Genomic DNA, 12,210 nt, shown 5'->3' with positions numbered 1-12,210 from the left:
TCATTGTATGGTCTTCAGGTGGGTTTCAAGGTCATCATGGGGCATCTAGGTGGTCTTAAAGGTCATTATGTGACACCTGAGTAGATTTCAACTTCTTTCTGTGACCTCGTATCACTGAGGACTCTCTTTCCAGGTTAATGGTGTCCTGTTGGACCTTCCCTTCACCCACAACCACCAGCTCCAGGTGTCCCTCCGTGGCGTCCACGGCTTCATCACCACTGGCGCGGGTGTCACTGTCACCTTTGACTGGTACAGCTACGCCCGTGTCATCATCCCCAACACCTATGCCAGTGCCGTCTGCGGCCTCTGCGGCAACGCCAATGGCGACCCCCACGACGACTTTGTCACCCGTGACGGCCACCATGCTGACAACGAGACCCACCTGGGGGACAGCTGGAAGGTCGGCGATGTCCCTGGGTGTTCAGCTGGGTGCAGCGAGGGCTGCCAGGTGTGCAGCGACGCCCAGAAACGTGCCTACCGTGGAGACAAGCACTGCGGGCTGCTGGGGAAGAAACGGGGGCCCTTTGCTGCCTGCCATGCTGTCATCGACCCTGCCCCTACCTGGATGACTGTCTCTTGACGCCTGCCTGTACGAGGGACACCAGGACACCGTGTGCCAGGCCATTGGCGCCTATGTGGCTGAGTGCCAGAGCCAGGGAGCTGCCGTGCGGCCGTGGCGCACGGCTGCCTTCTGCAGTATGAGGGGAACCTTGGGGGGCTTGGGAGAATACGGGGGGCTTGGAGGGCAGGGGTTAGGCAAGGAGTTTTGGGCTGTCCATGGAGGAGTTTGTGGTGTCTGGCAGGGGGAAGGAAAGGGGGGTTGGGGCTGTCTGTGGGAGGTTTGGGGTGTCCATAACAGTTTTGAGGTGTTACAAGAGGTTTTAGGTCTCCATGGGGAGTTTTACGGTGTCAGCGAGGGTTTTGGGGTCTACCCAGAGAGTTTTGAGGTGTCCATGGGCGATTTGGAGTTTGCACAAGGAGAGGCCTGGATGAGAGGTTCTGGGGTTCAGACAAGGGAGTTTGGGGATGTCCAAAGCAAAGTTGGTGAATTTGGGGCCTGCATGGGGAGTTTTGAGGTATCCATGGAAACCTGGGGTGTCCATGAGAGTTTTGAGGGTTTGCAGGGAGATTTTTTTGTCCATGAGGGTTTTGGTTTTCTCAACTCTTCTCCTTTCCTGACAGGCCCTGTGTGTCCCCCAAACCAGCACTATGAGCTCTGCGGCCCCCCCTGCCCCCCCACCTGCCAAGGTGAAGCTGGACCTCAGGACTGCTCTGATGTCTCCCCCTGCTCTGAAGGTTGTTTCTGCGATCCCGGATTTTTCCGGAGCGGGGATCACTGCGTGCCCCTCCCCCAGTGTGGCTGTCTTTTGGAGGGCCGTTACTACCCTCGGGGGGTGCAGTTTTACCCTGAGCCCCCCTGCACTCAGCGCTGCCTCTGCTCTGAAAATGGGAGGCTGGAGTGTCACCCCACTGCAGGCTGCTCCAGCGATGAGGAATGCACGGTGCAGGATGGGGTGCTGGGGTGTCACCCCCGCAGCAGACAGTGCCAGGTTTTGGGGGCAGGGATTTACAGCACCTTCGATGGGCACCTGGGAAATTTTGGGGGGTCCTGCACCCCTGCTGCTGGAGTTGGAGAGGGGTGAGCCTGAAGAAGGGCTGGAGCCTATCACAGTGGCCTTGGAGCAGGAGGACACGGAGGTGCAGCGGGTGACGGTGATGGCACACGGAGTGACCGTGGTGATGGACAGGGGACAGCAGTGGGAGGTGATGGTGAGTGGAGGGCCTGGGGGCTTGGAGGCGTAAGCCCTGGTTTTGGGTGCAAAAAGATATTTGGGGGCAAAAAAGTGGATGGAAAAAGGGTTATGGGAGGTGCAGCAGTGAGGGAAGGCCTGGTTTAGAGTGAGTACTCTGACTTTGGGGTGTATGCCCTGTTTTGTGGGTGCAAGCCATGTTTTGGGGGCAAAGCTTTTGGGGGTGTAAGCCTGGTTTGGCAGGTACAAACCCTGTTTTGGGGGAAAAAGGAGTTGGGTGAAAAAGAAGGGGGTGAATAAGGGGTTTTGAAGGACATGGCAGTGGGGAGAGGGCTATTTGGGGGTGTAAGAGCCGCTTTGGGACACATCCCACTTTTGGTGTGCACCCTGGGGTGTATGGACTCTTTCTAGCCTGCTAACCCTAGGTTTGGGGCAAAAAGCATAATTTTGGGGTTGAATACTCTCTTTTGGAGTGTAATCACTATCCATTTTGGGATGTAAGCCATGGGTTTGAGGTGAGCAGAAGGAAGCCCAGATCCTGGTTTTGGGGGTGCAAACTCTGTTTTTGGGGATGCCATCCCTATTTTGTGGGGTTAACCCCACCTTTGGTGGTCCACCTTCCCTTTTGGGATCCTCAGCCCTGTCTCCCCCCAGGTGGATGGCGAGCGCCACTTGCTGCCGCTGTGGCTGCGTGGAGGCGCGGTGGGGGTGGCGCAGGTGGGGTCCCACCGGCTGCTCCAGGTCCAGGGGGGCCCCAAAATCCTCTACGATGGCAACGCCTATGTGGTGCTGACGTTGCCCCCCGCATCCCGCCGCCCCGGGGCCTCTGTGGCAACTTAAACGGGGACCCCAACGACGACGACCCTGACAGGGCGGCTCTGGGCATCCCCCCCCCAAACTGCAGCCGCCTGGCGCCAGCCCCCGCTGCTCCCCGGCTCAGGAGCGGCGCTGCGCGGTGCTGGAGACCCCAAGGGACCCTTCGCGGGGTGTCATGGGGCGGTGCCACCCCAGGCGTACCTGGAGACCTGCAAGCGCCAGGTGTGCGGGGGCGTGGGCGACCCCTGCCCCGGCTTTCAGGGCTACGCAGCCGCCTGCCAGGCAGCCGGAGGCACGCTCCAGGAGTGGCGGGAGGCCACGGGCTGCCGTGAGTACATGGAGGGGTTGGGAGTTTTCGGGGGGGTCGGGAGTCCGAGGTGACAGGAAGTTTGGCGTTGGGAATTTGGGGTGGTGAAGTTTTGGGAGGATGGGAATCTGGGGGTCAGGATTTTTGTGGGGCAGCAATTCTGCAGGGAGTGGAAATTTTGGTGGGGGTGGGAATTTGGAAGTCTGGGGGTGGGATGGAGCAGGGTCTGATTGCTGTATGGAAAAAGGGTCACGTGCACATTGCTAAGCCCCTATCTGGGGAATACCATAATCACACCCCCAAAGGGCTCCCCCCACCTCCTCCCAAAACGGGAAACCTGTGTCCCCTAGTGGAATCCTGTGCAACCAGTGGGGCCCCCCCCGATGTCCCCACATGGGGACCCCATGGGACCACCCACCCCATAGATGGGATGGCATTGATCCCAGAGACACCTATTGACCCCCAGATGATCCCCCGCTGTCTCCCATTGACCCCCTCTGTTTCTTCCCTCCCTCTCCCAGCTCTCACCTGCCCCCCAAGAGCCATTACCAGCTGTGTGCCCGCCTGTGAGCACACCTGCGCAGGCGTGTCGGCCCCGCCCCCGTGCAGCGAGCGCTGCTTTGAGGGGTGTCAGTGCGCCGAGGGGCTGCTGTTCGACGGGGCGCGCTGCGTCCTCCCGAGGAGTTGCGGCTGCCTCCACCAGGGGCGCTACTTCCAGGTGGGTGTGGCCCCAGTGCCTTCCAGTACAGCCCAGCTGCAGCCCTAGCTCCTTCCAGGCTCCCCATATTGATCTCGGGTCTCTTCAGTGTGCCTCCCCAGTCCCCAGTCCTCCCAGTGCACCCCCGTTCCTTCCAATGTGCCCTCTCGAGTGTTCCCAGTCACCCCAGTCCCCCAGTATACTTTGCAGTATCCTCAGTCCCTCTGAGTGCAACACAGTTCCTCCCCATAGCTTCCAGTCTCTCCCAGTTGATCCCAGGTCCCTTCAATGTACATCCCACAGTGTCTCCAGTCCCTCCTAGTACACCCCAGCATCCCCCATGTCACCATTCCTCCCCAGTGTGTCCCACTTTCCCCAAACATATCGCCCAGTGGATCCCTCTTTACCCGGCATCTCTCCAGTCTCCTCCAATCTTCTCTGGTATTCCCTGTATTGTCCACGGTCCTTCCCAGGGTCAAGTCCTCCCCCACTGTTCCAAATCCCTCCCAGTTTGTCTCTGTTCCCCCCACAGTGCCTCCCAAGGAATCCCATTCCCTTAGTGGGGGGACTTAGTATCCTTCCCAGTGTCTCCCAGCACATCCCAATGTCTCCCTGTGTCTCCCCAGTGTTCCCAGTTTCTCCCAGCAGGTCCCAGTCCCCCCAGTGTGCCCCCATGGGGATGGGGATGTATGAGGATATGGGCACACACTGGGGACATGCTGCTGGTCCTCATGGGCACCCATTGGAGATATGAAGGCACATAGGGGATATGGGAGACATGGGCCCCCTTCCCCCCCCACCACCTCAAACCATCATCATCCCCATTTTTTGAGCCATTTTAGGCCACTTTTCCCACTTTTCACATTTTATCCACGGAAAACAGATCGCTGAGACCATGCTGATGCCTGATTGCTCCAGTCCTGCACCTGCCGGGGGCCTGGGGGCCTCCAGTGCCGCCCCTTCACTTGTCCCTTTGGCCACACCTGTGGCCTCCGTAACGGCACCCGCGCCTGCATTGAGCACCCGGGGCGCTGCTCCCTGTCCCCTGCCACACGTTTCGTCACCTTTGACGGCGTCACTGGGGCCGGCCTGGCCACTGGTACCTACGTGGTGGCCAGCGTGTGTGACCCCCGGGACCCCGCGTGGTTCCGGCTGCTGGGGGACATCGGGGACACCGGGGAGCAGCCGGCAGTGATGGCACTTCACCTCTTCACCCCCCACGGCTTCATCACCGTGCGGAGGGACGGGAAGGTCTGGGTAAGTTAGCACCACTCTGGCTGGCACCCCAAAGTGCTGTCACCGCTGTGTTTTGTCACCCTAGACATCCTCCTGAGCTTCATTTTAATTAAAAAAAAAAAAAAAAAAAATCAATATTTTTTTTCTGTAATGTCACCAGGTTAGAATTCACATGGGTTGTCCAATCCCATCAGCACCACAGGATGTTCTTTCCTTAATTTTGCCCCTAGTGGCTCCATTTTCCTCCCCTTGGCTACCAGTGAAGCACCTATGTGGGTGATGGTCACTAAGAGACATCCATAGATTGACGCACCCCATAATTTTTGACCAAAACTGCTCTTTTTGCCTCAGTTTCATGTCAGAGGAGCACTACATGGGTTGTCCCTCATCCTGCTCCTACCATGCCTTGACGCATCTCGTCATTTTCCCACCAACTCCCTCTTTACCACCCAGATTCCTGCAGCTACCCTTCCCCCCTGCGTGGCTACAATGCCCATTATTCTCCTAACTTGGTGTTCTCTAGCTCAATGGGGTCCCCACCCCGCTGCCCGTGGAGCTCCCGGGATCGCTGACCGTCACGGCGACGCGCGCGGCGCTGCGGGTCGGCCGAACCCCGGGGTTCCTGGTGGAGCTGGGCGCCGCGGGGGTGACGGTGGAGGTGCCCAGGGAGGCGCGGGCGACGCTCTGCGGCCTCTGCGGCGACTACGACGGGGCCAGCGGCACGACCTGCGGGGGCCCGACGGAGACGAGCACGCGCAACGCGGGGCGCTGGCCGAGCCTGGCGGCACCCGACTTCACCCCGGTGGGTGGCACCAGGGGACACCTGGTGGATGGGGCTGGGGGCATTGGGGGTGTCTTGGGGGTGGCCTAGGGGAGCGGTGCCAAAAATGGGGGGAAATACCTAAAAGAGAGGGAAAGAACCCCCCCCCCCCAAAAGGGAGACAGAAGCTCTGGAAGATGGAAAAGAGACCAACGAGGGAAAAAAGAGTTCTCCAAAATGTAGAAAAAGAGCCCCAAAAAGATGGGAAAGGATACCAAAAAGAAGGGAAAGATCAAAAGTGGGGAAGGAGCCCAAAAAGTAGGAAAATAGACAAAAAAAAGGAGCAGAGCAGAGGAGGAGGTAAAATAACCTCAAAAGATGGAAAAGAAGAGACCTATAAATGAGGAAGGAACCAAAAAGAGAAAAGAACTGAAACAAGTGGAAAGAGACAAAAAAGGAGAAAAGAAGGGGAAGAACACTTAAAAAGAAGCTCCTGAAATGAAAATAAAAGCTTCAAAGAAATGGGAAAACACAACAAAAATGGGTGAAGGACCCACAATGGGAAAGGAATTTAAGAAGGGAGCAAGAGCACAAAAAAAAATGGGCAAAGAGGCCAAAAAAAAGACACCAGAAACAGGGGAAAGAACCCCACACAAAGAGGGGGAGGGCAGTGGGAGAGAAGCACAGGAGAAGGTGGGGAAAGGGCCCAAAATGGGGGAAAAGTGAATAAAAAAAGGGGGAAAGAGCCTCCCAAAGTTGGGAAAGAGACCGGCAGCAGAGGGGAAATAGCACAAGAATGGGCATAGCAAGTCCAGAAATGGGGGAAAAGACCTGGAATTGGAGGAAACTGCCACGAAGTTTCCCTCTACTTTTGCCTTTCTTCCCATCCAGTGGATGTGGAACAATTGACATTTCACCTGGGTGCCGCGCCCCGTCGCGACGTCCATCTTCAAACCACCTCAGATCCGGAAACCCGGATTTTTTATGAGCCCCGAACTGTGTTTTCGCCCCCAAATAAAACCTGCGGGAAACGCCGTTGCGGGTGATCTGGGATAAAAAGCGGGAATTGAGAGGAAGCGAGAGCGTGGGAATGCGCTGGGAGCAGCTGGGGCGGGAGGGCTGTTCCAGCCCGTCTGCCGCGGGCGTTCCGTTCCCCCCCGTCGGTCAATATTTCCCACCGCCGAGTCCCACGGGGGGAAGGGAGGGGGGGGGCACCCTGGATGTTTGGAGCCGGGGAGGGTGAGGCGAGGGGGTTGCGACATCCGAGTCCACCGGCAGGTGTTGCTGCGGCACACCTGCGGGGGACCCGCCCCCGGTATGCCCGTTCCCCCAGTTGTGCCCCCGTGTCCCCCAGTCTGTCCCAGTACAATAGCCCGCTACCCCCCAGTCTCTTCCAGCCGTGCTCGGCTGGCCCAGTGTACCCCTATTGTCCCCAGTCCCTTCCAGGGCATTCCAGTCCTCCCGCACTATTCCCCATGGTGTTCCCAAATCCCTCCCAGTTTGTCCCAGTTGACCCAGTCCCTCCTACTGCATCCTAGTGTCACCCAGTGTCCCCCCAGTGCCAGTTTAAGCCTTGTAGTGTCCCCCCAGTATGTCCCCAGCATCCCCCCAGTGCCTCTGAATGAATCCCAGTCCCTCCCAGGGCCCCTCCCCAGTGGCCCCATCAACATTCCCAGTGTCTCCCAGTATGTTCCAATTAACCAGTCCCTCCCAGTGTCCCTCCCCAGTGTCCCTCCCCAGTGCCCCTCCAACATTCCCAGTGTCTCCCAGTATGTTCCCAGTGCCTCCCAATGTATCCTAGTCACATTCAGTGCCCCCCCCACCCAGTGTCCCTCAGTAGATCCCAGCCTACCCACAGTGTTCCCCCCCAGTCCATCCCAGTCCATTCCGTCCCCCCCAGTTGCAGTCTGGGCAGAGACAGAACTGCCTGGGGCCCTGGGAGGTGCCATCTGGGGGTGTCCCATGTCATCCCCCACCTCCCCAGCCTGTCCCCTCCTGGGGATAAAGTGGCTCCAGTCACAGCACTGGGACAGACTGGGACCCGTGGGAGTGCAGTGAGTGGGGACACTGGTGGGTGTGCGGGACATGGGGACATACGGGACATGGGGGCACATGTGGGACATGGTGGACACAGGGAAATGTGGGGGACCAGTGAGGGCACGAGGAGCACATGGCAGGAAATGGTGGGGAACATAGGGAGGGCTTTGGGGGGGGGGTCTTTGGGAACATGCAGGATATGGGCAGTCATCATTCTGAGTTGTGATCCAAAGCCGATTTTATTGAGGATACAAAAGGGTTCATATAGGGTATACCTGACTGATTCTTAATTTTGGTTAACAATTTCCTAGTGGGTTATACATTCTCCATGACATCCGGTACTGGGTAATCATTACAAGTTTCACAACCACCTCCAGGCCCATGACCTCAGCCTTAGTGCTTCATGTCCTCAGGAGCCTCTGCTCCAGCAGCACCTGGGCACAACTTACCTCAGAAGCACCTCAGGGTCACCTGTGTGTGATTTTCCCCAGTGAGACATTATGACATGAGCCCTCAGCTGGTCCCGATGCTGATGGAGCAGGTTCCATGGGGTGGTGACGTGTTCCTGTAGCTGCACATTGGCCAAAGTAGGTCTGTGAGATTCAGCATTGACACAATGAAGTATCCCAAGCCCTGTCACTAAGTCCAGGAAGACAGGTAGGAACAGGTTGCCCAGAGAGGTTGTGGCTGCCCCATCCTGGAGCTGTTCCGTGGATGGGGTTTGGAGCATCCCCAGGCTCCCACCTTTCTCCCTTGCTTTGTCATCCCTCTGCTTCCCAAAATGTTGGTTTTTTTCAGGTTATTTTTATTTTTATTCTTTTTGTAGGCAGTTTTCTCCCGGTGCCTGAGCATCTCCTCATGGGACAGCTTTCAGCAGCTGCAACTCTGCCCTTACCAACAACCTATGAGAGCTTGATGGTGGATCTTAGAGCTGCAGGAGTGGGAGATTTTCCTTCTTTAAAGGTGTTTTGGGGTGCAATGGAGGCTCAGAGCTGTGTGGTTTCTAATCTGGCAGATCCACTGAAACTCCTTGATGCAGGTCTCAGTGGTGACCTAATTCCCCCTGGACCATCCCACAGGCTCAGCCAGGGGTCCAGCTGGGAACCAGCAGGCACAGAAGGTCAAACCTGGGAATCCCAGGGGGTAGGAGGGGATTTGCCTCTTCAGATAGGTCCAGTCCCTCCTGCTCTGGCAATATCCTAGCAGATCCAGAAGTTATATAGAAGTCTCTGCAGGCTTTTATGTAGCAAATAATGGTTCAGGGAAAAGGACAAGTGGTGACGCCAATGTGTGACAGTAGTCACCCCAGAACAGTCTCCATCCTCAGTCCCAGGAATGACCCCCTCTTGCTCTGCCACAGAGCACCTGGGGAACTTGACTGAACCCAGGCTTCTGGAACACCATCACCCTGGGAACACCTTCATCTGGGACCTGTCCTACATCTGCAGTGCCATCAGTTCCTTCACCAGCCCATTCTGGCCCAGTGGTACCAGCAGTGTGGCCCCCAGACTCCTGCAAGTACCTGTGGTTTTCAATCCATGTCTGTATCCAGGCTTTTGGGGCTACCTAAGAGCAGAGGCCAGACAAAATTAAGAGAATAAAAAATGATTATATTTACTGAAAGGCCTTCAGGTACATTTTGGACAGACAAAACTCCCAGGGACTACACCCAAAATGGACCATGGGATCACAGGTTTTCATACTTGCATAAGTTTGAATCCATTTGCATACTGGGGTTAATTTTTCAATTACAGCTTCAGGTAATGAAGTAATTTATCCCAAGTTTGCTCTCCCCCAATTCACTTTTGTTTACATCCCTCAAGGCCTGAGACAGTAAGGTGTCCTTACTATACCCCCTAGTTCCAGGGATTCCCCACGTCTAGAAAGTGATTGTTTGTCTGACTGAAGTGGGAAAGCAGCATCTAACATTATATATGGAGTTTAGAGTTATACACTAAAGAATTACAGGATTACAAATATATGAAAAATATAAAAGCTAAAATCCTAAGGTGCTGCATATAGGTAAAACCTTATAAAATAAGGGCTTGTTGCCTTGTAAAATCATGGCTCAGGCCTGCTACTTCAGCTAAGCAGGAAAAGACTGTGGGAAAGTTTAGAGGTAGAAAAACAAGTTATATAACCATCACATGTTTGCATCAATGTTGTATGATGGTTGGTTGAATTATATTCTTTGTACATAAATGGAATGTAACTGATAATCAGCTAACTGCTTAAAAAGGCCTGGTTTCTGTAATAAAGTATCTCTCCTTTGCAGCTGCCTAGGGACTCTGAATCACTTTGCTTTGTACACTAAGGCATCAGAGACCAAATATCACTGGGCCCTGGCCCAGCATCCAGTCCCCAGGGCAGAGCCTGCACACCTCACCCCCTGAAAGACCGGATCAGTGCTGTGTTAAGCCATCAAGAAGTCGCCTGGTCCCCTGCACACCCAGAGAAGGATAATCGTGTAAGTCCCATTTGCTCCCCAGAGACCATCCTGAGCTTCACTTGTCTCCAATCAGATTTTGGGAAAGCTGCTGGAGCAGAGACACCTTGGGCTGGGGCTGTTATCTGGCGGCTGTGACAAGCCAGAGAACTTTCCTCAGCTCCAGAGGGCATTCTCCAGGGTGGTATTGCCATCTCCTATGAATCTGCCCCCATCCTTGCAGCTTCCAGAGCTCTCTGACTGCTGGTGGAGAACTGCAAGGGAAGGGTGAGAAGAGGAGAGGCTCCTTCGGCATGATGCCCACCAAGATCCACCTGCATGTGGCTGGATTCTCACACCAATCGGGAGCTCAGAGTTTCCTCTCATCCCTCCCCCCATCTCTCTCCTCATCCCTTCCCTCATTCCAGCTCACCCCAAACTTTTCCCTAAGCCAAGGCACCTCATGAGGGGTCAGATGAGTCTTGGGTCCCAGCCTAGAGCAGACTCCAGCCTGTCTCTTTTGGGGGTTGGGCAAAGCACTCACGAGCTGGCACCACGAGCTCATCCCCTGCTCTGCACCGTGGCTTCCTGCTGGTGGCAGGATGTAGCCCCTCTGAGATGCACTGACCCTCAGTGCCAACGCACCCAGGCAGCCCAGAGAGCCCCAGAGCCTCTGACCCCATGGATGGGGGCCGCTCCTGATCCTGTGCTCTACCCCTGATCTGAGCAGCCAGAGGTGTCTGGCAGACAATCTCATAGAGTGTGTGCAGGAAGCAGGGGTAGTAATTTGAAGCCCGAGGAAGGTTTCTGAGCCTTTATTGAAATGACCACCAGGAGGCTGACAATCACCTCGTGCAGAAGCTGTGCATGTGAGACAAGGGTTTACATAACCATGTGATTCGAAAATAGGTTACAACATGCAAGTTAGGAAAGTATAATGTGCACACTAAAAAAAAAAATGTATAAAAGCTAGTACTGTGTGAAGAATGGACGAGCGAGTTTGTGTCACTCACTCCTGGTGTCAAATAAACAAATACCTGCTCTACAGGCCCTATACCATGGAGTACTGTTTTCTTGTCTGTTTTCAAGCATCACCGCTGCTGCCAGAGCCGGGCGGGACTGGGGACAAGGGAGTGGACACGGGGGAAACCAAAGGCCCTTGGGCTGCAGGGATATTCACACTTGGACAGTGCCAGCACAGAGCTTCAGCCCACAATTAACCCTGAGGGAAACGCTGGGGAAGGCTCCATTTCAGGCTTCTTTACTCATCGCTGTGAAGGGACCAAAATAAAAGGGGAACAAGCAGGACCTGACCCCTTCTCCTTTGGGAGGATCCCCATGCCTTGGGCTATGGAGGGACCATGAGAGTGGTGTGAGGGGCTGTGAGGGGCTATTAGGGTGTTTGAGGGGCTGTGAGGGGCTGTGAGGTGTTTTGAGGCTTTGTTTGTGTGAAAGTTCATGAGAGGCCATGAACTGTGAAGGGCTCTCAGGGGCTGTGAGGTGCTGTGACAGTCCATGAGAGTTTGTCAGGGCTGTAAAGGGTCATGAGGGTCCACGTGCTGTAAGGGGCTGTGAGAGGCCTTGAGGGGTAAAAGGGTCTCTGAGAGGCTGTGGGGAAGCCAAGCACCTCATGGAACCAAGGGTCCATTGGACCAAGGAAATCATTCTTGACGGTACAGAATGGCATGGGACCAAGGGGCATTGCCTCACACCAAGGCCTTGTGGAACCAAAGAGATGATGGTGATGCTATGGAACGTCATGGAACAAAAGGCCATTATGAAACTGTGGAATCAAGCAGATTGTTTATTGACAGTATGAAATCTCATGGAACCAAAAGTTCATTGAATCATTGAGGGGCCTTATGAAATCATGGGAGACCATTATGGGGGTTTAGAGGAGAAGGAGAGGCTTTTTTTTTTTTTTATAGAAAGCCTTCTCCAGCGTGAGGGACAACAAGGCACAAAGCAGCAGTGGTGGATCTGATGGGATTTGGGCTTGGATCCAATTGGATTTGGAACAAAAGCGCAGATTCTGGGAGTAAATTGGAAAGATCCAATAGATTCTGAGAAAAGGAAGTTCGTCCCAGTCATCCCTGAACCATCCCAAACCAGACGCATTTATTAATGATTCTGGAGATTCCCAGAGATTCCCAGCTACTCCAGAGACATCTTCAGCACCAG

General features: G+C 55.1%; 2 protein-coding genes across 2 annotated transcripts; both read left to right on the top strand.

Moving 5' to 3' along the window:
- Nucleotides 1-1,581: 1,581 nt before the first annotated feature.
- On the top strand, nucleotides 1,582-3,331 carry LOC306816832 (alpha-tectorin-like; the record flags this gene model as incomplete). The annotated part of the gene is made up of 2 exons (XM_079333282.1): nucleotides 1,582-1,770; nucleotides 2,406-3,331. The coding sequence occupies 2 exons, from the start codon at nucleotides 1,582-1,584 to the stop codon at nucleotides 2,589-2,591; spliced, it is 375 nt and encodes a 124-aa protein (XP_079189408.1). The 3' UTR covers nucleotides 2,592-3,331.
- Nucleotides 3,332-4,477: 1,146 nt separating this feature from the next.
- LOC306816831 (IgGFc-binding protein-like) lies at nucleotides 4,478-5,678 on the top strand (the record flags this gene model as incomplete). Its single annotated transcript, XM_079333281.1, has 2 exons — nucleotides 4,478-4,828; nucleotides 5,331-5,678. Exons 1-2 carry the CDS (start codon nucleotides 4,766-4,768, stop codon nucleotides 5,676-5,678), a joined length of 411 nt encoding a protein of 136 aa, XP_079189407.1. The 5' UTR covers nucleotides 4,478-4,765.
- Nucleotides 5,679-12,210: the final 6,532 nt, after the last annotated feature.

The sequence above is a fragment of the Erithacus rubecula genome (genome assembly GCF_903797595.1).
Source record: "Erithacus rubecula genome assembly, contig: scaffold_90_arrow_ctg1, whole genome shotgun sequence".
Classification (NCBI taxonomy): Eukaryota; Metazoa; Chordata; class Aves; order Passeriformes; family Muscicapidae; genus Erithacus; species Erithacus rubecula.
Note: the sequence above shows the minus strand (reverse complement) of the source record. Positions and strands in the feature narration are given on the sequence as shown.